We start from the raw sequence: 21,532 nt of genomic DNA, 5'->3' as shown, positions 1-21,532 counted from the left end.
TACATGGACTGACACAAAATAATAACGAGTCCTTTAACAATGTTTTGTGGAACATTGTACCGAAAGAGAACTTTGTCCAATTACGAACATTATTATTAGGTTCATACATTGCAGTTATACTGTTTAATTCAGGATACACAGGGCTTGGTCCTGTTTTTAATTATTTGAAAATTAAGCTGAACCTATACTAAACATTTATAAGGAAATTGATGCAGAGAGGATTGCAAAATCGAGGCGACAAATTCTACCAGCGACCAAGTTATCAAGAAAAATACTAAAAGCTAAAAGAAAGTCGAAGTTAACAGCTAATGAAGTCAAAGAAGGCTTGACTTACAAGTATGGAGGATTTTGAGGTTCAATTCAAACAAATACAGTTGTTCTTGATCAAAATATTTAATTGTGTTTTCTAAAAATATGCGATTTTCAGTTTTTTGTAGCTATAGGAGACCTGATTTCTGAAAATGTTCTCTAGATATTGAAATGAAATTTTTTCTGTATATTCAGCTCATTTTGGAATATGATATAAAGCAAAAAAAAAACTTATATTTATGTATTTACAACTGTCACAGCTTTTTTTATTTGAAAATTCGACAATATTATTTGATCGAGCACACAAAACTTCTATATTTTAGCAATTTTTAAAGATATTGCAAATATTTTGCTTCACAACACTGGTTAATGTTGCACTAACATGTTACTAGACTAAAAAATAAAATATATTTATTATAATGTTGAAAATGTTTATGAAAATTGGAGCACAGATGATTACGAAATTGGGATGACAAATACTACCAATAACGAAATTGTCTAAAAAAAATTTTAAAGCTAAGATAAAGCTAAAATTATGTGGTAATGAAGCCCAAGAATACTTGATTTATAATTGTGGTGAATTTCAAGAGTGTACAATTTGTTTAAATTTTTTTATTCCAGATTAAAATCTTTAATTGCAATTTCTGAAGAACTGCAATTTTCAGTTTTTTGTTTAGAAAAAACCTGATTTCTAAGAATATTCCAAAGATATTGAAATAAAATTTTGTCTGTATATTCAACTCATTTGGGGGTATGTTTGGTAGCAAAAAATAGTTTGTATTTATGTATTTAACTACTTTAATAGCTTTTTTATTTGAAAGATTGATAATTTTAATCGAAAAAGTCATATATTGTGCATAAAAGTTGTCCTATTTCAGTAATATAAAATAGCATTATAAATATTTTGCTTCAGAACACAGGTAAGTGTTTTACTAACATATTATTGAAATTAAAAATGAAAAATATTCATTAGAATTCATTATAGAAGGTTTAGCGTAAGTATTAATTTTCGCTATAATTTTACTAAAAAATGCCCGACTTTCAAAAATCAGTGAGAAATCCAATAAAATTGGACTTGATTTCATTGTTTTATTTCCTATTCTAACTGGAAATATTTGTGTTGGATAAAAATTTTATATTTTTCAAAAAAAATGCTTCGAAGGTAGGCACATACCTACTACTTTGCACGGATAATAAACTGACATATTTTTACTTTTTACATGCAGTGAAAGACAGTGAAATACAGAATCACACTTTTCAGTATTCATAATATAGTTTTTGTCTTCATCATAAACACCTTGATGCCAAACTTCAAGACTCACAGGGCTCGATGGTCGGTGGGTTGGGAGGAACTAAGGCCCCTATATATATGAGCCGGCGCATCAGCCATTTCGGATCGAAGCGCGTGTTTGAGTGATTGTCTTTTCTGGCGAGTTATCGCGTTTGGTGATTGTTCACTGTGAGCGATTATTAGCGGCAGGCGTGAATTGTTTATTAAATAAAACATTATTTTCGGCAAATTTGGCGAAATCCGAAAGTTTTGCTGTGGTAACCCTAGCAGCGCAACAATGAAAAATCCGATCCAAAATGGCTAAACTTAAGCTGATGCGTCTGTCTGCTCATATAGTGACTCTAAGAGGAACGACCGTTGGGAAATACACACCGACGTACATTAAACTAATCCTCTTTTTGCGTCAGTAGTTTAAAAGTTAAAATGTAAGGAAATTGACAAGTTCAAGTGTACAAGAGTTTCAAATAATTAAGGTTCTACTGTAGTTATCGAGCATCTACTTTTCTAAATGAGCATGTCCTTCAAAGCGAATAAAATATGACAGAAAATGCAAAATAATGTAAAAATATTCTACTTTAAACTAAAAAGCTGTAATTTTGACGAGAACGCAACACTGCCAGATCAGAAATGAAAAGCTGAAAATTTTGAAATATAGCCAGGCACGGCATGAACTTAATAATTTTGGGAAGGCGTGTAATCTCAATTTGTCGAATGGAGCTTGCATATTTTCTTATTAATAAATACCGGTGCATGCACACAATAAGTACGCCCAATTAAGTATAATATAAAATGAAAGTTGGACATTCGAGCATTTACAAACTGCAACAATACAAGTATGTCCCCAAATTTGCCGAATCGCCAGATAAAATTTGCCCAATATGGCAATTTTTGGGAGGTCTTATAGACTTCTCCTGACCTCCTATCGAGTGCCTTTGAATATAGCTTCTAAAATTACTTTTTATGTTCACAAGTTTCAAAGGTACTTGTGCATTTTTCCTGAAGTAAAACATTAATTTTTAAATCATTTTTTGGAGTCGCCGTATCGGTATGAATTTAGAAATATCTCTCTAATTTCTTTATTAACTCAACCAATTAAGCTGAATTTGGACTCAATTTCAAGCTAATACTTTTCTTGAAATACACCGCCAGCTCAGTCATTCCAGCCGAGGACTGCAGTTTCGTGCTTATTAGCACTCATCAGCCCGGCGTAGGAAGTGACTGAGCTGGAGATGGAAAACCTTTTTAAGGAAGCCAAGAGTGCTAAACAAAATGGAAGCTTTATTAGCTATTCCTCTGCTGGAATGACTGAGCCGGCGGTGTATTTCATGTATTTCTGCCTTAGCCGTGGCTATAGGGCGGTAACTTACTGGTAATACTTTCCTCTTTCAGTGTAAATAATTGAAACTATTCTCTAAATAGTTGGTAGGTGCCACTCTTTATCAAAAGTCAGTTTTTACACTTTTTCAATTCAGAAATTAAATAAGTCATATCTCCGGAGCATCAACTATAATCTGCATCAAATTTTCTTTATCGCATATTTAAATCATTCTCTTGCTATGTAGAAAAAAAATAGAAGGATGTTTTTTGTTGTTTGGAAAAAAAAAGTTTGTTTTAAAGAAAACAAAAGTTTTCGGTTACTTTAAAGCCCTTTTAAGCTTAAAAATTCCCAAAAACTTTTCAGAACAATTAATACTGAACTGTCAAAGGATAAAAATTGTTTTGTATCAATAGTTAATTGCTAAAAAATTGTTCACTTTGGAAAAAATGTATGCAAAAACCTCCACTTCAGACTTCGCAAAAAAATTTTAATAAGGGGAAAAAAAACACTTTTGATTGAAAGTATACGAAAAATATTAAGAATAATAATTTGAAGAATAATGTAAAAAAATAGTTCAAGCATTTTTTTCGACATTAAAAGATTTTTTTAAAAAATGAATTACTATTGAAAAGTTTTCAGAGCATAAACTTGTTTTTAGATTACGTAACACCTGACAAATCCTCCACTCGAACGATATTCATGCAGCGCAACTGCTGATTTTTCTGAAGAAGATTCTTTTTGCTGATTAAAGTATATTTTAAAATATCTTTGAAACTTATTGATAGAAATTCTGATTTCAAATTTTATATTATCAAATTCATCTTTTGATACAACGGAAATGTGTCTGCCATCTTTTTAAAGAGATCAAACAAAAGGTATTGAAGAAAATTTTGTAACTTGTTCTGCAATAAAGAAAAAAGTGTGAGATATTTTTGAGTTGAATTAAGAAATAGAATGATTTTTTAAAATAAATGCAGTGCGCATACGCATCCTTTTAATTTAACTTTCAAAGCATTAGAAGAATGATGCGTAATATGAGCTACAAACTGTGTTACTTGCATTGTGAAAGGGATCCAAACAACTGCTTTTACTAAGTACCTGTTACAAACCTGGTCATGTTTTAACTATAGTGACGAAATCAATATTCGTTCAGAAGTTTCATTTAGTTTTGCAATGGCTTCATTGTCACCTTACGAGTAAACGCAATTGTTGACGTTATGTTAAAAATGCAAAAAATACTGTTGTACACACATTATACAAACATTGTAGTTATCATTCTTCTTGCGCTTTGAAAATGAATTGACACATAACTTTCGTCGATTATAAAATATGAAATGAAAGGCATGCTTGTGTGGATTTCATTTATTTTAGAAATTTACTCTATTTCTTAACTCAATTAAAAATTATCTCACCCTTTTTTTTCCCTTTATTGCAGAACAACTTACAAAATTTTCTCCAATATCTTCTGTTTGATTTCTTTAAAAAGATGGCAGATGGGACACATTTCCTTTGTATCAAAGGATGAGAAAATAAGAATTTTTATCAATTTTTAAATAAGTTTCAAAGATATTTTAAAATATACTTCAATCAGCAACAGTAGTTTTCTTCAAAGAAATCTAGAGTTATGCTGCATGAGTACTGTAAGTGTAGTGGATCATTGTCAGGTGTAACGTAATTCAAACAAGTTAACGCTATAAAAACTTTTCAAAAGTAACTGTTTTTCTTTCTTTTTTTTAATGCCGAAAAAGATGCAAAATAATGCCATTAGAAATGTTTTTTTTTTAACACTATTTTTATTATTATTCTAATATTTTGTATATTTTCAATCAAATTTTTTTTTCTTTTTTTTAGTCTGTTAGTCTGGAATGGAGGTTTTAGCACAATTCTTTTCCGAAGTGAAATTTTTTTTAACGATTAACTGTTGATACAAATAAAGTTTCATCCTTTTACATTCCAGTATTAATTGTTCTGAAAAGTTTTTTGGCTTCTTCAAAACAAACTTTTTTTTTATTTCAAAACGGCAAAAAACACCCTCCTAATTCTTGCTACATAGCAAGAGAACGATTTAAATATACTACAAAAAAAATTTATGCAGACCGTAATTGGTAGTTCAGAGGTATGACTTATTTAATCCCTGAATTGAAAAAGCATAAAAACTGACTTTAGATAAGGAGTGGCAGCACCCAACTATTTACAGAATACTTTCTGTTTTTCACTGAAAGAGAAAAGTATTAGCTTGAAATTGGTACCAAATTCAGCTTAATTGGTTGTAAAATAAAGAAATAAGAGAGATTTTTCTTAATTCATGCCAAAACGGTGATTTCGAAAAATGATTAAAAATCGAGTTTTTGAAAAAATTCTCCAAAGCGTAATTTTCGTTCAAAGCATCTAAAGAAAATAATTTGAGCTTACATCATAGATATCTATTCGTGCAAAATAACAGACAAAATCAGAGATATGACGGCACGGCCGACTATTTAATTTAGGCAATTTGACGTGGAATGATCGTATGAAATATTGTGTGTTTGTGTGTTAGTTAGTCGAATGTATATTAGAAACGAATAAGCAATGTAGATTTAATGCAAATGGTTACTTCCCTGTTTAAAATGCAACATTTTGAGTCAATACTTACCCCATAAGTCGTATATATGATCTTAAACCTCATTAAAAGAATTAATTAATAAATAAAATATGATTAAAAGAAATTAGTTAAGCACTTTATGTCCAGCACATAAACTCATCAAGTGTAAATTTTGTCTTCTGTTTACACCTTTAAAAATTGAAGATATTTTGAAACACGTTATTTAAAATGGTGTTAAAACTTCACTGAAACATTATCAATAATCAATTAATAACTGGGTTACCAAAAATCAATCAATAATTAATTAATAAATCATCAGAAAATGGGGAAAAACTTTCAAAAAGTTAAAGCTTTTACAAAAAATGAAAACATTGAGCATTCAGCCCCTGGCTTTCATTTGAATTGCAACGTCTTGAATTCTCATTATATTTTTCGCAATCACGAATTGCGATAGGACCGAGGCCGGGGACCCTACTCGTTGGGTTTCTTATTTCTACAAATGGCAGCTGTCCCAATTATAATTACGAAAGCACAATTTAAATGCAAGACGTCAACATTCAAATGAATGCAAGGAACTGGATGCTGTTTTTGCTTAAAGAGGATTGTGTAAATTCAAGAAGGTTGACAATAAATAAAGTCAATTCGGGAAGTTACGTGAGCTCGAGATTCTGAAAAATCCTTTTCCTAAACTCATTAAATGTCCGCTAAAATTGCATTTTTGGAGCTTCAATTTTGAATAACTGCCTGTCCCCAAACGTTACGAAAGATATAATCACGTTTATAAGACTTCAACTTTTTCCTTTCCCCAACCATCACATAAAGACTACGTTTTTAGACTATTTCGGAAAAGTTCCGAGGAGAAGCCCCGAATCCCCTCCTCCTAACAGCATCGAAGACTATCTGAAATTGTGTTTTTGGAGTTTCAAATTCAAAAAATTGCCGGTGGAAGATCACAGGAACTCTTATTCCTTAATATTATCAAAGATCGTCTGAAACTGCGTTTTTTAAACCAAAAAGCAGAGCCCCTGAACGGAGTGCTTGGAGAAATAGGGAGTATTTCTGAGTATAAATTTTACTTACGGTAAAGATTATATTGTCGTGAACAGCTGCTCCCACGCTCGTCAAGGTCGCCTCTCACACCCCTCTTGACCCCTGACCCCTGACCGGATGTGGGGGCTCTTTTCGAATGGGGTTGGTGGGAACCGGGTGACTGGACGAAAGGGAGAGATGCGGAGAACAGGACGAGAGAAGGAAGGATGCGATTAGAGCTCCGGAGATGTCTTGTCTCTCGTTGACTTTCTTGGACATTTTTTGTTTTTCGAGCAATCATACTATACGAGATGTAAATATTTTATATGAATTGTGATGTGTCCCTTTTTCCTACTTCAATAATAAAAAACCTTGGGACTAAAGTGCTGATTCTCACTTACATATCGGAGCGGCAAACCATCCCAAAAGTATGGAAACTTACCCAACGCGGTACTCCGAATAAAACGATTATATGAAAGAGCAAATTCGCGACAATGGTGGCAGCGGTGAGGGATTGGTTTGGCTGCGACGATGCTCTGATGATGAGAAATAGCTCCAACAGAGTGCAGTTTACAGATCTGGTTGCTGGCAAGGATTATAAGACGTGGCTCCGAATAATGACCGTTATTCAAGCCGTCTTCTGATGATGACGCCAAGATGTGGATCCAGTGGACCGTTATTCAAGCCGTCTTCTAATGATGATTCCGATAAGGGCATCCGATTGACTGTCGATTTAGCCATCTTCTGTTGATGACGTCGAAAAGTTGCGCCAGTGGACGACTGATGAGCCTCCATTCCGTTCGTAACGATGAGGACAGAAGAGCCCTTCGACTAGCCGCAAAGTGTTCTTTTTCGTGTTTTGTGGAAGAATTGGTTTCCAGCAGAAATTGTGTGCTGCTAGTGATTCGTGTGTGACCGTCTTCGTGGTGATTAAGTTGAAACTCTCATCTGCGCACGAGTGGTAGTGATGATCCCGAAGTCTTCAATCGAGTGTGGTGAGTGGCATTTGCTTCTTTTCATTTTATTTGCTTTTTGCAGGGATTCTATTCTATCTTTAACTGTGTGTGTGTCAGTAATGTTTAACAATGCATATTTAATAGAATTAGAATGCTCTAAGAGGTGGCAAATTTAAAAAAGAAATTTTAATGTCATTCTTAAAGTAAAATATATTCTTATCTGTAATTCTGAATGCATTGTTGGTTAATGAAATAGCTTTAACGTAAATGTATTTTTGAACATATTTAAATATTGTCACTCGGGAAAGTTTTAGTTGAAGTATATTTCTTTTTGCTATTGTTAAAATAAGTAAATAAAATGGCTTTCCTAAAGAAAGGGAGAAAGGTAGATCTAATGGTGTTAGCAGAAGAAATGGGCTTGCAGGTTACACCTAACAGTAAAATTTGTGAGTTGATAAAACTAATTACAGAAAGTGATGATTTTAAAAAAGATGAAGAGGGGATAAAGGATATATATGGGAGTGTGGTGGAGGAAAGATTACGAAGGGAGGAACAGGAAAAAGAGGAGCGGGAGCGAGAGCGGGAGCGCGAACGTGAAAAACGAGAAAGTGAAGAGCGCATTGAATTGGCGAGAATCAATCAGCAAGGGGTATTGAGGGAACGTAGGAATTCTGATAGTGGAGAAAACTACCAGAGAGAGAGGACTTTGGAAGAGATAGTTAGAGCAGTTCGAGTCCTAACTCTTAGAGTCCCGAACAAAGCGGACGGGTGGAACCATTTTTTTCATAGTCTGGAAAGGGCATTCGTAAGCGAAAAGGTAGGGTCAGAACACAAAGCTAAAGTACTTATAAACCTTCTGGGAGAAAAGGCAGCCAATCTCTTAACCTATTTAGTTGACGACAAATATGATGATTATGCCGAATTGAAAAAAATAGTGCTTAAAGAGTATGAACCGTCTCCGCAAGTATGCTTAGAGAATTTCAGAAAGGCCAGACGGAGTGATGGGGAGACTTTTGGTCAATTTTCAACCCGACTGACCGCGTTATGGCAGTATTACTTGCAGTTAAGGGAAGTTAAAGATTTTGATACACTGAATCGGTTGATAATTGCCGACAAAATATACCAAGGGCTGGACGAAGAAACAGCGGTGCACATAGGTGTACGACAGGAAAGCGGGTGGTTTAAGCCGGAAAAGCTAGGTCGTGAATGCGATGTGTTTTTTTCTGCTAAGGGAAAATCATATGGAATTCAAAAAGGACGGGGGGCCGAATTTTCAAACGGAAAGCCTCGGGACGAAAAGGGCACGGAGAAGAAAAACTTTGCTTCAGTCAAAACCGCGGCGCCTCAGTTTGATCGGAGTAGGAGCAAACCAAATAATTTGGAATGCTATACTTGTGGTTCAAAATTTCACCTGAAGAGAAATTGTCCAAAGGAAAATTCACAAAGGAAAACTGTAACCTCGGAATTTAAACCAAGGGCCAATGTTAATCAGGTTAACACAGCAGAAGGGTCTGTGGATGAGGAAGTGGTAGTCGCAAAGGTGGTTTCATTGGGTATGCCTATTCGTAACCGAGAAAATCGGTTTTGCAAATTAAAAAGGGTGCCCGTCAGTGTGAATGGGAAGCATGCGAAAGCCTTATTGGATTCCGGGACGGAAATTACCGTCATTAGACGACAACTAGTAGAAAATATCCAAACTAAGGGAAAACCCGCAATATTTTTAAAGGGTATTTTTGGTCCAGCAGTAAAATGTCCGTTGGTGAATGTACCGTTAGGAATAGTAACGGGAGAAGGCATCAGCGCTCATCGAGAAGTGCTCTGCGCGATCGCGGATGAGTTAGCGGAGGAAATTTTGCTACCCCCGGAGATTTTTGAAATGCTTAGCGAGGGAGGGGGGATTTGCTCACCCACCCCAGCGGAGGAGTCGTTCTCAGGAGAAAAAACGAATCCTAGGAGGGCAGGAAAAGAAGAAAGGGAGGAAACTCAGCAGAGTTTGCCACGAAAGGGGCTTTCTGGTCAAGCGGTGGAAGAAGTAGTGGGGGAGGAAGATTTTGAGGTCACCTCGGGAAGAGATACGCGATCGGCGGATGAAGGGAGCACCGGAAGAGAGCAGAATTCGGGGGAAAATGGGATGGAAGAATTCGGTGGTCGAACAGCTGACCATTTTCGCCGGAAGCAGGAGCTGTGCGAAGGACTCGCTGAGGGATGGAAAAAAGCCCAAGAAGGAAAGGGAAATTATTACGTTGTAGATAACGTTTTATTTCATAGGGATACGGTTTTGGGGGAAAAGGTGGGACAATTGGTGGTCCCAAAGGATTCCAGAGAAGAAGTTATGAGTTTGGCCCATAATTCCGTTTTCGGTGGTCATATGGGGGTGAGGAAAACTCTAGAGAGAATTAAATATTCATTCTTCTGGGAAGGTCTACGCTCCGATGTTCAAAGGTTCATCGCAGCCTGCAAAGAATGCCAATTGAGGAAACCTATTAAAGTGTCAGATAGGGCCCCAATAACTCCTGTTTCGCGTCCAGATTTACCGTTTCAGGTGGTCAATGTTGATTTAATTGGACCAATTGAGCCAGCCAGCTCACGGGGTCATAAGTATATTTTGTGTTTGGTTGACCAACATACGAGATGGGCAGAAGCCGTACCGCTTACTAGTATTACCGCTAAAGCTACTTGTGAAGCGTTACTAGCAATTTTTTCCCGAACAGGAATTCCAAATGTTATAGCTTCGGATAATGGCCCGAACTTTAATGCAGAGTTAACGAAGGAATTTGAAAAAAGGATCGGGTCGAGCCCTAGATTTTCCACGCCTGCATATCCTTTGAGTAATGGATTAGTGGAGAGATTTAATCAAACTTTAAAAAGGATGTTACACCATGTGATCAGAGAGGAAGGGAGGCGGTGGCACCTACAAATTCCTTATGTTCTTTGGGCATATAGGGAGGTACCCAATACTACGACGGGAGTTGCGCCCTTTCAACTCATGTATGGCAGGCCACCTCAGGGTCCCTTAGCAATCCTAAAAAATACTTGGACGGGAAAGTTTGATAATTTGCAATTAAACACGACTCCGGTTTCAAGTTATTTGCAACAGCTAAAGACTAGGTTAGAAAATGCGGCAAGAGAAGCGGAAATTACCGCGGAAATCGCTCAAGAAAGAGCTGCGCATTATTACAATTTACGATCATCGGATAGAAAATTTGAGGTAGGAGAAAGTGTCGTGGTTTTAATTCCCGATTCAACAAATAAAATTTACGCGCGTTGGCAGGGGCCGGCGACGATAGTGGAAAAGAGAAACAAGCACTCTTTTATTATCCAAATGCCCGATGGTGCCAAAAGACATGTGCATCAAAATAAAATACGACATTATATATCTAGAGCTAATGCTGTAAACGTGATTTTTGAGGGTGAAGAAGAATTTGGGAAAGTAGAATTAATGCCAACTACAGAGAAAGGCAGTAATTTTCTGAAAGCGGTTAGTGATTTGAAAATGCCTCATTTAACTCCCTCACAGACAAACGAGGTAAGGAACTTGCTTACCCAATATGAATATGTTTTTACGAAAACAGTTCAGCCAGCTGGGGTTGGATGTCATAAAATTGAGCTAAAACCCAATTTGGAGTATAAGAAACCGCACTGCTACAGCATCCCTGTTGCTTATAGAAGGGAGGTGGACAGGCAAATCCGGGAATTACTAGAGTTAGATCTAATTAAGCCATCAAAATCAGAAATTGCTCATCCCATTGTTTGTGTGGCTAAAAAGGATGCATCTATTAGAATGTGCGTAGATTTTAGGGCATTGAATGCGGTAACGAAAATTCCGGTATTTCCAATGAAAGACATGCAGGAATTAATTTTTGAAGCTGGATCTGCACAATATCTTACAAGCTTAGATTTATTGAGGGGTTATTGGCAGATAAAAATGGATGAACGGAGCAAACATCTAACGGCGTTTGCAACTCATTATGGCGTTTATCAATGGAAAACCATGCCCTTCGGGCTTGCCGGGGCCTCTGGTACCTTCCAAAGAGAGATTAACCGGGCGCTAGCTAAGCATAAAGATTACGCGCAAGCATACATCGACGACGTAATAATTTTCTCAAAAACATTCGAAGAACATTTGATACACGTAAAGGCGGTATTAACGCACCTGCAAGATTTAGGGTTTGCTGTGCGTTTTGACAAATGTATTTTTTCGGCTAGAAAAATCAAGTATTTGGGTCATACAATAGGGAGTGGAGAGCATGCGCCGGACGAAGAAAAAATAGGGGCGATAAAAAGATTAACCAGGCCCACTACTAAAAAGGGGGTAAGATCGGTGTTAGGACTGATGGGGTTTTATCGAGAATACATACCTCATTACGCTGAGATAGCAGCCCCGCTTACGGAACTAACAAAGAAAAAGGGTCCGAATTTAGTCAGATGGGGAGAGGTGGAAGAGAGAGCCTTCGAAAGTTTAAAAACTGCTTTATGTCGGGTCACGGCGCTATCCACCCCGAATTTTGAGGAACCATTTCAGGTGCACTGTGATGCGTCAGACTATGCCGTCGGTAGTTGTCTAACACAACTAGATACGGAAGGAAATTTCCGACCTATCGCTTTCGCTAGCCAAAAATTTTCAGGTAGTCAGAGAAATTGGGCTAGCATTGAAAAGGAAGCTTGGGCGGTACTCTTTGGGCTAAATAAATTTGACAAATGGATTTTCGGGTCGCAGGTGGAAATTATCACTGACCATAACCCACTGAAGTATCTTAATGAGACGACTCCTAAGAGTCCTAAATTAACACGCTGGGCATTAGCTTTGCAGCGGTGGAGCCATTTTATTACCCACCGTCCTGGGAAACAGCATTTAAGCGCAGATGCACTCTCCAGGCTGGAGTAGAATATAATGTTAAATGCTTGTAAATATGTTTTCCATAGTAATGTGTATCCCTGCAGATTGCAATTAAAATATTGTAAATTAAAGCATTTGTCATTTTGCCTGATATGTTTTGTTCCAGTGTTAGACATTTGTGCTACTATGTGCAGTTAGTGAAATTAAGCCCCTATAAAAAGGAGCTAATTTTCCCTCTTGGTGGGGGCGTGTCGTGAACAGCTGCTCCCACGCTCGTCAAGGTCGCCTCTCACACCCCTCTTGACCCCTGACCCCTGACCGGATGTGGGGGCTCTTTTCGAATGGGGTTGGTGGGAACCGGGTGACTGGACGAAAGGGAGAGATGCGGAGAACAGGACGAGAGAAGGAAGGATGCGATTAGAGCTCCGGAGATGTCTTGTCTCTCGTTGACTTTCTTGGACATTTTTTGTTTTTCGAGCAATCATACTATACGAGATGTAAATATTTTATATGAATTGTGATGTGTCCCTTTTTCCTACTTCAATAATAAAAAACCTTGGGACTAAAGTGCTGATTCTCACTTACATATCGGAGCGGCAAACCATCCCAAAAGTATGGAAACTTACCCAACGCGGTACTCCGAATAAAACGATTATATGAAAGAGCAAATTCGCGACATATATTGTTTAGACATAGCAATGGCTCCCTCTCTTAAATAAGAAGCTGAGTGCTCTCTCTCTCTGCTCAACTAGAAGTCAATAGAAAATTGTTGATCCTAAAAAAATTGTTGTTCAGTACGAATGAAAATTACTTGATAATCATTTGATTATTTCATTCATTTTATTTTATGATTGAAGTTGTGATACGATAATTTTTCTGCACAGAAGAGCGTAACACAGAAAAAAATTGTGAAATACCATTGCTTGTATACTTGTAATTGCTGTCCTTAATGTAAGCTGTTCATTTTCATATTTACTGTAACTTTAGTTATCTCCTGCAAATTTGTTTCTTGACTTTTATTTATTTACTAGCAGTACCCGCACAGCGATGCTTGTGCTAAAAATTTATTGGAAGTCCATTGAATAAAAAAAAAATTGACGCCGCCTCCCCCTCTGATGTGAAATGATCATTTTTCTTTGTATAAAATGCGTACTCACCTTTTCAAAAAAAAAAATTAAGTTTCTTTGGAATATTAAACTTTTCGTCAAATGATTAAATTAGATTTACATTTGCTTTAAAACTCTATTTAGCGAGTGAAGCACTTTTTACTACAATATAAAATATTTCGCCAAATAAACAAAAAAAAAGACATCAAATAATATATTTCCAATGTAAAAATAACTCCATAACTCTATTGTTTATCGCCAAACTTGCCCAGCAACCACGCTATCATAATCCATCCGTCTAACGAAAAAAAAACATGCCGTGGACCATTCAAAAATCATCGTCAGAAAAATAGAAAATGTCGTACATTTTACTCGGATAAACACAAATCAAAAGTTTCTTTTATTTCAAAACAAATCGCCAAAACAGTGAATTTCATTAACGGTTGCCTTAAAACAATAATCCTAGATTGAACTGCTCAGGGCCTAACGCGCCAAGCGACCACGCTACCGGAAGCCAGTCCTTTTGCGGGTGAAGCGGATGTTTTTTCATTGGCAATAATAAATGTTTCGCCAAATAAACAAAAAGGTATATGATCACATTAACAGTAGCTTTCACATCTTTACATATTAAGAGCTGCGTTTCCCGGCTTTGCTCGGTCTACCTTGAGAATAAAAATTGCGTCGAGTGACATATATTCAACAATCAGGCTTAAATAAAAGGAAAAAAAAAACACCATGCAAAATTACCCTTCCAAACATTGACGACAGATGTTAAAATACTTTTAAGAAATTAAAATGCGAAAGATGGATTTTGAAAGCGTAACCATGGAAACATGAAATATAACCTGAAATAAATAAACAATGGATTCAAAAAGCGTAACCGTGGAAACGTGAAAATAAAATAGTTGACAACCTGAATCAAAATGACATATTTCGAAATTGATTTAAAAACGCTTGTAACTTTTTTTCCTTTGAAGATAGAAGCTAATTTTTTCGACCACAGGTCGAGATATTTCTGGTGTAAAAAATGTCGCTTTTTTCAATGGTGTCAAAAAGAAGACTGTGAGACAATTCCTTCACTTTTTATTGATAGATTTAATGAAGAAAGTAGTGCCTAAATTTCGGCTAAGCCTAAAAAAGTTCAAGCTAAAAACGCAAATTACTCCCGTCGTAATGAAGTTAGAGCATCGAAACAAATCGCTTAGAACGCGGAAAATTCTACCCTTTTCAACGATACATAATATGTGCAAGTAATTTTTCACCCCTTTAGTAGCCAATAATAGGCAATTTACGTGAAATTTGGGCCTAAATTGGAATAAAAAAAAGAAGTATTTATCGGATATTTTTCGAATTATAGCCTATGTTACTCAGTGAGAAGGCACCTTTCATACAGTGAAAGAATTTTTCAAATAGATGCAGTGGTTCCGGAGATTACCTCGAACATATAAACACACAAAAATTCGTCCTCTCTCTTTATAATATTAGTAAAGATTTATTTTTTGCTTGATTCAACAAATGCAAAAGGCATAAAAACAAGGTATTAACTTTTAAAAACGGGCAGAGTGAAGCATTGCGCTTTTTTTCACCTATGTATTTCGAGATGGTTTTATTTTCCATGCAGACATGCATCCAAGTGATAGTTTCGTGTTTCTTGAGAAATAGGATTACCCTAAATATTTAGAATGACATTTAATTAGGATCAGACACTCACAAGACATACAAAAAATTGTAATAAAAACTCAATTTGTCGAAGCATTTACATATAATACCTAATGCAGTGGCTCTCAACCTGTGAGGCGCTCCCCCCTAAGGAGGAACGAGCACATTCGAGGGGGGGGGCGCAAAAATATCTATGAGAACATATTATTTAAAAGAATTGATTAACGGACTGAAGGGAAAAGCAGACATACAAATAGCAACGAAAATGCAGTTCAACATATTTAATATTATCTTAATAAAGTAAACAACTTCTGAAACAAAACTTAATTAATATAAACGTAAAAATTTAAAAAAGAAATTTCGTAATTGTTAGTGACTTCCTTGAAGAACAAAGTTTTTCGAAGGAAGGATTATTATTAGCCACTCTCAGTTCTGTTTCAGTATTTAGCCGAGATCTATTTTTTGTCTTCAAAGTTGCCACAGCAGAAAATCTAGTTTCCCAAAAGTAGGATGTTAAAAATGGTAGTAGAATGCGAAATGTCCATGTTTTTAGTGCGGAAAAAGAATCCTCTACTCCAGACCAAAATTCTAACAGTGATTTATTGCATGAAATACATTTCCAGCTCAGTCATTCCATCTGAGAACTGCAGTTTCATGTTTATTAGCACTCATCAGCCCGAAATAGGAAATACCTGAGCTGGAGGTAGAAAGCATCTTAAGGAAGCCAAGAGTGCCAAACAAACTGGTAGCACAAATAAGAATTAGCACTAAGCAGATGAGTGACCGAAGCAATGGTTCAGTTCAACTCGAAGATTGCGGGCAAGGCATGGTATTTTCAGTAAGTTACCGCCCTATAGCCAGGGCTAAATACCATGACTTGCCTGCATTCTTCGAGTTGAACCAAACCATGACTTCAGTCACTCGTCTGGTCAGTAATTAATTCTATATTAACTACTATTTTGTTTAGCACTCTTGGCTTCCTTAAGAGGTTTTCCAACTATAGCTCAGGCACTTCCTACTCCGGGCTGCTGGCTGAGTGCTAATAAGCACGAAACTGCAGTCCTCGGATGGAATGACTGAGCTGGCGGTGTATTTCATGTATTTCTGCCTCAGCCCTGGCTATAGGGCGGTAACTTACTGAAAATAGTGATTTATTATTAAACTATCTTTTGGCTTCACCACTTGTCGTAAAGTCTAAGAATTTTTCTTCCTCATCTATGGAGAGTCCTTCGGGAATCGTATGATATGGATCTGTAACCTACTCGTAACTTGCTATCAGTTCGTCGTCAGCAAGAAAATACTTTTTAAAATTCTTTGCCAGCATAGCTTAATGATTTTCAATGGCTACCAAAACGACTTTTACATGTCCTTCTTCAGCTTTGGAGGTAGAAGGTTATTTTTCCGACCATAGGTCCAGATATTTCTGGAGTAAAAAAATGTCGCTTTTTCCAGCGATGTCAAAAAGAAAACTGTGGGACAATTCTTTCACGTTTTATTGATAGATTTAATGAAGAACGTATTGCCAAAATTTCAGCTAAGCCTAAAAAAGTTCGAGATAAAAACGCAAATTGCTCCCGTCGTAATGAAGTTAGAGCATTGAAACAAATTGCTTAGAACGCGGAAATTTCTACCCTTTTCAATGATATATAATATGATACAAATATTGCTAGGTGCGGTACTTTCTGATCATTTGGTTAGTAAAACCTAAAGCACCGATCCGGTCAACTACGACCGAAGGTTCAACTACGACAACAGAACACATGTTTTGCGTGAACCTTCCAATACTTTACTTTAAAATATATCTCGGGACCTAAAATCGTTGCTTTTAAGAAATGTGAAGACTTCACTCTCTCTCTCTCTTTTCATTACAAAAAGCAGAGCTGGCTTTGTTATTGTCCTTTGGCAAAGGGTTAAATATTTATTTCAGTTCTCGCTCAACAATAGGTAAAAATAAATATTAATCATTTGGGAGATATAACCATCCAACGTTTAAATTAATTAATTAACAAAAACGTTTCCTATTTGATCCATCGCGCTTCGAAACCATGCTTGCCACAACTGAATTACACACAAAAAATTTGATCGAAACCGGTCCAGCCGTTTAAAAGCCTTATGGTGACAAACGTCCGCACAGAAGATTTTTATATATTAAGATTTGTTATCTTGCGCTAAGAAATGTTTTAAGATAAATCTTTTCCAAATGTAGCTAATCTTTAGAAATATTATTTCAAATAGTACGCTTTACATTTTTTTAATGAATGTTTTTTCTGATGTTCTAATTTATCAAATTTAATTTTTAGGCCTAGCAATTCATTGGGGCATTATTGGAGAAATTGGTATTGTGCCCAGAGAAATAGGGGAGGATGCCATTATTGCAGGTGTGTGTGCTCAAAGTGTGAAATCGTGTTTAGATACATTGGACATATTTTGTCAGCTTGATCATCCTGTCTTGTGTAGCTATGTAATAGCTGATTCTTCAAGGGTAGAAAAGACTGAAGTTGATACCTTGCATCAGTTAGCTAAGATATTTGGTAAGTATATTTAATAGTTATCTTATTTCGCTTAAAATTGCCAATTTTATTTATTTATTTATACAGAAGCTAAATAGCTTCATATACATAGAAGACTACGCGCAAAGCACCTTGTCTTCTGTAGACATACAGGAAAGATTCACTACCCAAGAGTGGGAAATAACACAACATTTCACAATCTCATTTTGGTTGCCATTTTTTCCCCCAACTTGACGATATACCAGCAAGTTGGAGGTAAGACCTTGGCACCCAAAAACTTCACAATGTAGCACAAGTAGTGGCTAATTTATGATATTACTTCAGTCTGATATAACTCACTTTTATTTTCATCATATCAGCACCACGTTTGCAGCATTGGAATGCTGGACCGAATGCAAAACTTAAAAACTACTCGGCAGACTACGCTGAAGTTATTATTATTGTTAATACTAGAAAACCGCACTGTCACACAGTGGTTCAAGGGCGGAAAAAATAGCCATTTTTAAGTTTTAAGTTAAAAAATATTTCATGCCAATATTACTTAGCCCTTGAGTTGTAGTAACTTACTTCATAAGAGTTTTTTGAAAAAAAAATTCGTTTTTACAAAAATAAGCCTAGATTGTTGAACAATTATGTTTTTACTTTTTTCAGACGTACGCCTTATACTTCAGTTTTAATTCATTCGGTCAATAAGGAGGACTAAAATTTAATAAAAGTCATTTCCGATTGGTTTTTCGCACATGTAGGATGCATATTACATTGTAGTTAAAAATTAAAAAATCATCAAAATTGAAAACTACCTGAAATAAAAAAACATTATTTTCTTAAAAATATAATGAAAAGTATTGTGGGATATACTTTTATCGGCGGCTTCCGGTGGGCTAAAATTTACATATATCAGTAGTTTAATCCTCCCTGTAAATAAACAACAACATTTTAGCTGCGACTGCAGTCGTGGCAGATGTTTTTGTTTGATCTTCGCTATTTACGAATATCAATATTGTAAGTTAGAAAATAACTCGTAACGGTATGACGGGGGTAAATTGCTTTTTTATCAAAGAAATTGGTCCTCAAATTTGACATGCTCCAGACTAACGTATGTCACAGTTCCACAACTTTGCAGGAGAGCCGAAAAACGTTTGTTTACTGTTTCCGAAAGTTGGGGCTTTTGAAACATTTATCAATAAATATAGAGGATTTTTTTTAACAGATTTACGTGTTGTTATGGCTTAATGCGGAGCATTATTCTACATGCAATGCAGTAACCTGAAAATAACAATTTTCGTCCCCGTTTGGTTTTAAAGAAGATATATGAGAAAGAAATTTTTAAAACTCATACGGAATTATATACAAAAAGTTAAATTACCATTCTGTTCGTAAAACAATGAAATTAGAAAATCATTAAACGTTTGAAATTTTTGATTTCCTTTTCGAAATCATTCTAGTAAAAAGCTGTTCTCAGTTTGTCAACATTGCCAGAAAATATTGTTCGAGGGTATCAATTGCAAAAAATAAACCTTTCGCGTGGCATGCGACTGATTTAATTTATATTTTTCACTAAAAACGGAAATGATTTGAACTACAGAGAAACCCCGATTTCACGTTTCTCAGAGGCCTGAATCAATAATGAAATACATAAACTATGAGAAAACATCAATTCAAATCCAAAAACATAAAATATGGGAAAACGTAAAATACGGGAATTGTATAAAAAGCAAAAATCAGATAAGGAAACAAAAATAATAATAAAGGTTGCTACGATGACGCTTATAACATGTAAAAATGCGATACTTTACGAAAAGAACATTTTTGCACACACCAGTTTAGATCATTCTAACACATTAAGTAACGAATTCGGGCGTTTAGGTTGAAAATAGTCAGTAATAATGAGTCATTGAATCCAAAGTAAATACTGCATCTTCCAGGATTGGAACACTTTGCAAAGTTTTTTCCTGGTCTTTTTGATAATGAAAATAGTTTTTAACTATTATTAAGCTCTTAAATGCAGTATTGAAAGAAGAGACGAGTTGTGTTTCCTCTTCTTCTTGTTCACCTTCATTGGCGGCCGAAAAGTCCATAAGGTCAGCTATGGATGGAGCAGAAGCGTTTCTGTTTTCATGGATTAACTTTCAACAGAGTGGATTATGTTTAAAAATTCACGGAGGGAAACACTTTTCTTAATTTTAAAGCATTTTTTCTCCTTTTTTCTAACTGCCAAGGGAAAACGTAAAATGCGGGAAATTCATAAATAACAAACTTTCCATCCGGGTTAAATTAATACTATTAGTGTACGGAAAAACTGGAACCTGATGATAAAAAACGTAAAATGTGGGGAAAACGTAGATTCGAGGGACGTAAAATCGGGGTTTCGCAATGAATACGATCAGCAAGCATGAAGATAAATATTACCATGCAACAATTTTAACAATTTTCCAAAGCATTTTTTGAGAATATTCAAAGTTATTGAATTTTTTCCGCTTTTATGTCGTTTTGAACCATTGTGCGTCATGGTATGACGGGTGAAAATTGCTTCTACATTTGAACGAAACCATTGCCTGTTTGGCGATATTTTTATGGTTGGAATTGTAACCCTAACTCCAGTGGAGTTACCCTAAACTCCAGTACGTAGCAATCATTGTTGACCATTTTTTCGTTTCTTCATCCCCCTGAAATTACTGTCTTACCAGTAAAACAGTTAAGTACCGGATCGAGTTCAGCCTTGTCAAAATAAAGCCTTTCCTTGCATGTTAAACATTACCAAAACATATTATCAAATTATCATGCTGTGGCTCGAGTTTCATTGTTGAAACACGCGGGTTACTCGTCGGCTATTATTTATATCTGGATTATTATTATTTCAAATTTTACTGGAAGGGTTTAGAGTCCAGTTTGTGAGCGGTTCTTTTTAGAAAGTTGTCCAAAATCCGACATCCTACCAATGTTTATCACTCTCACGGGAACTACTTTGATATACCCCCCCCCCCCCAATCGGAAATTTGGCGACTTTTGGTAAAATTACGGTAACCGGGTCGCGTTGGCGTATGTTTTCAAAAACAGCCAAATTTGGCACCTAAGACTCAAGGTAAACCAAGTGCTACATTGTAAACAAAGGAAATCATCCAATGGGAATAGACTTAAAGAAAAATGGTGGAGCTTTGAATGGCTCCAACTATCACCTTGGTAACTAGAACTGTTTATTAACTTTCTCCTTTCTTTCATTATAGCCCCATTTTCCATTCAATTTCGCCATTTCTTTGTGATTGATTGTGGAACAACGATTTTCATTTGTCTTATTTTACTGCAATGGTCTGCTTATAAGAGCCGAAAAGTATCTTTTCAAATGATGTAACTTGTTAACATCATTTTGTTTTACACAACTGGAATTTTTCCAGATTTCGTTTGATTTTTTGAGCTATTTTTCAACGCTTAAAAATTTCGCAAGCAAGAAGTATTGCTATGCATGAAACAGAAACTGCCGCGCCGAGTGCGCTGCATCAAGAGACTTCTGATCCACCTCCTGGGGTGACGCTGTTGACCAGCGAGATTTGCAAATTTACCGATTGGCATTTACATGCCTACTGCCAACTTAAAGGGCTTTCTGATGAAGCTGACCACTACCTTCTGAACCTATGCTCCTTAATGAATGAAAAGAGACTGATTTTGGACGCCAACGCCTGGGCCCCTTGGGTCAAGAAGATGAACCGTCTGGCCGAAATAATGCTGGTGAAGTTCCCGCTGGATGAAGAGGGTAAAAACCCAAATTTCATTACTCTGCGGGAGTACCATAGCATGACAAATCTGCCAGGCAAAAAACCCCCTAACTTTAAGGCCACAGTGCCGTATCAAAAGAGAAAATCTACTGTAGACGGGTTTCAGAGCCCTACAAAAACCTGCAAGGTTAAAAAGAATGAGAAGGTTCAACCCTTAAAGGTTGGA

The 21,532-nt window shown here is 36.1% G+C and overlaps 1 protein-coding gene across 1 annotated transcript in view; it reads left to right on the top strand.

Annotated features, from left to right (window-relative positions):
• Positions 1 to 21,532, top strand: part of LOC129226734 (fatty acid synthase-like) — a 271,075-nt gene that overhangs the window by 225,416 nt on the left and 24,127 nt on the right. The window contains exon 23 of the mRNA XM_054861363.1: positions 17,387 to 17,617. Coding sequence (XP_054717338.1) covers positions 17,387 to 17,617 — 231 coding nt within the window. The remainder of the gene's footprint in view (positions 1 to 17,386; positions 17,618 to 21,532) is intronic.

Source organism: Uloborus diversus, chromosome 7, assembly GCF_026930045.1.
Source record: "Uloborus diversus isolate 005 chromosome 7, Udiv.v.3.1, whole genome shotgun sequence".
Lineage (NCBI taxonomy): Eukaryota > Metazoa > Arthropoda > Arachnida > Araneae > Uloboridae > Uloborus > Uloborus diversus.
The sequence above is the reverse complement of the archived record's forward strand: the minus strand, read 5'-3'. Positions and strand labels throughout refer to the sequence as shown.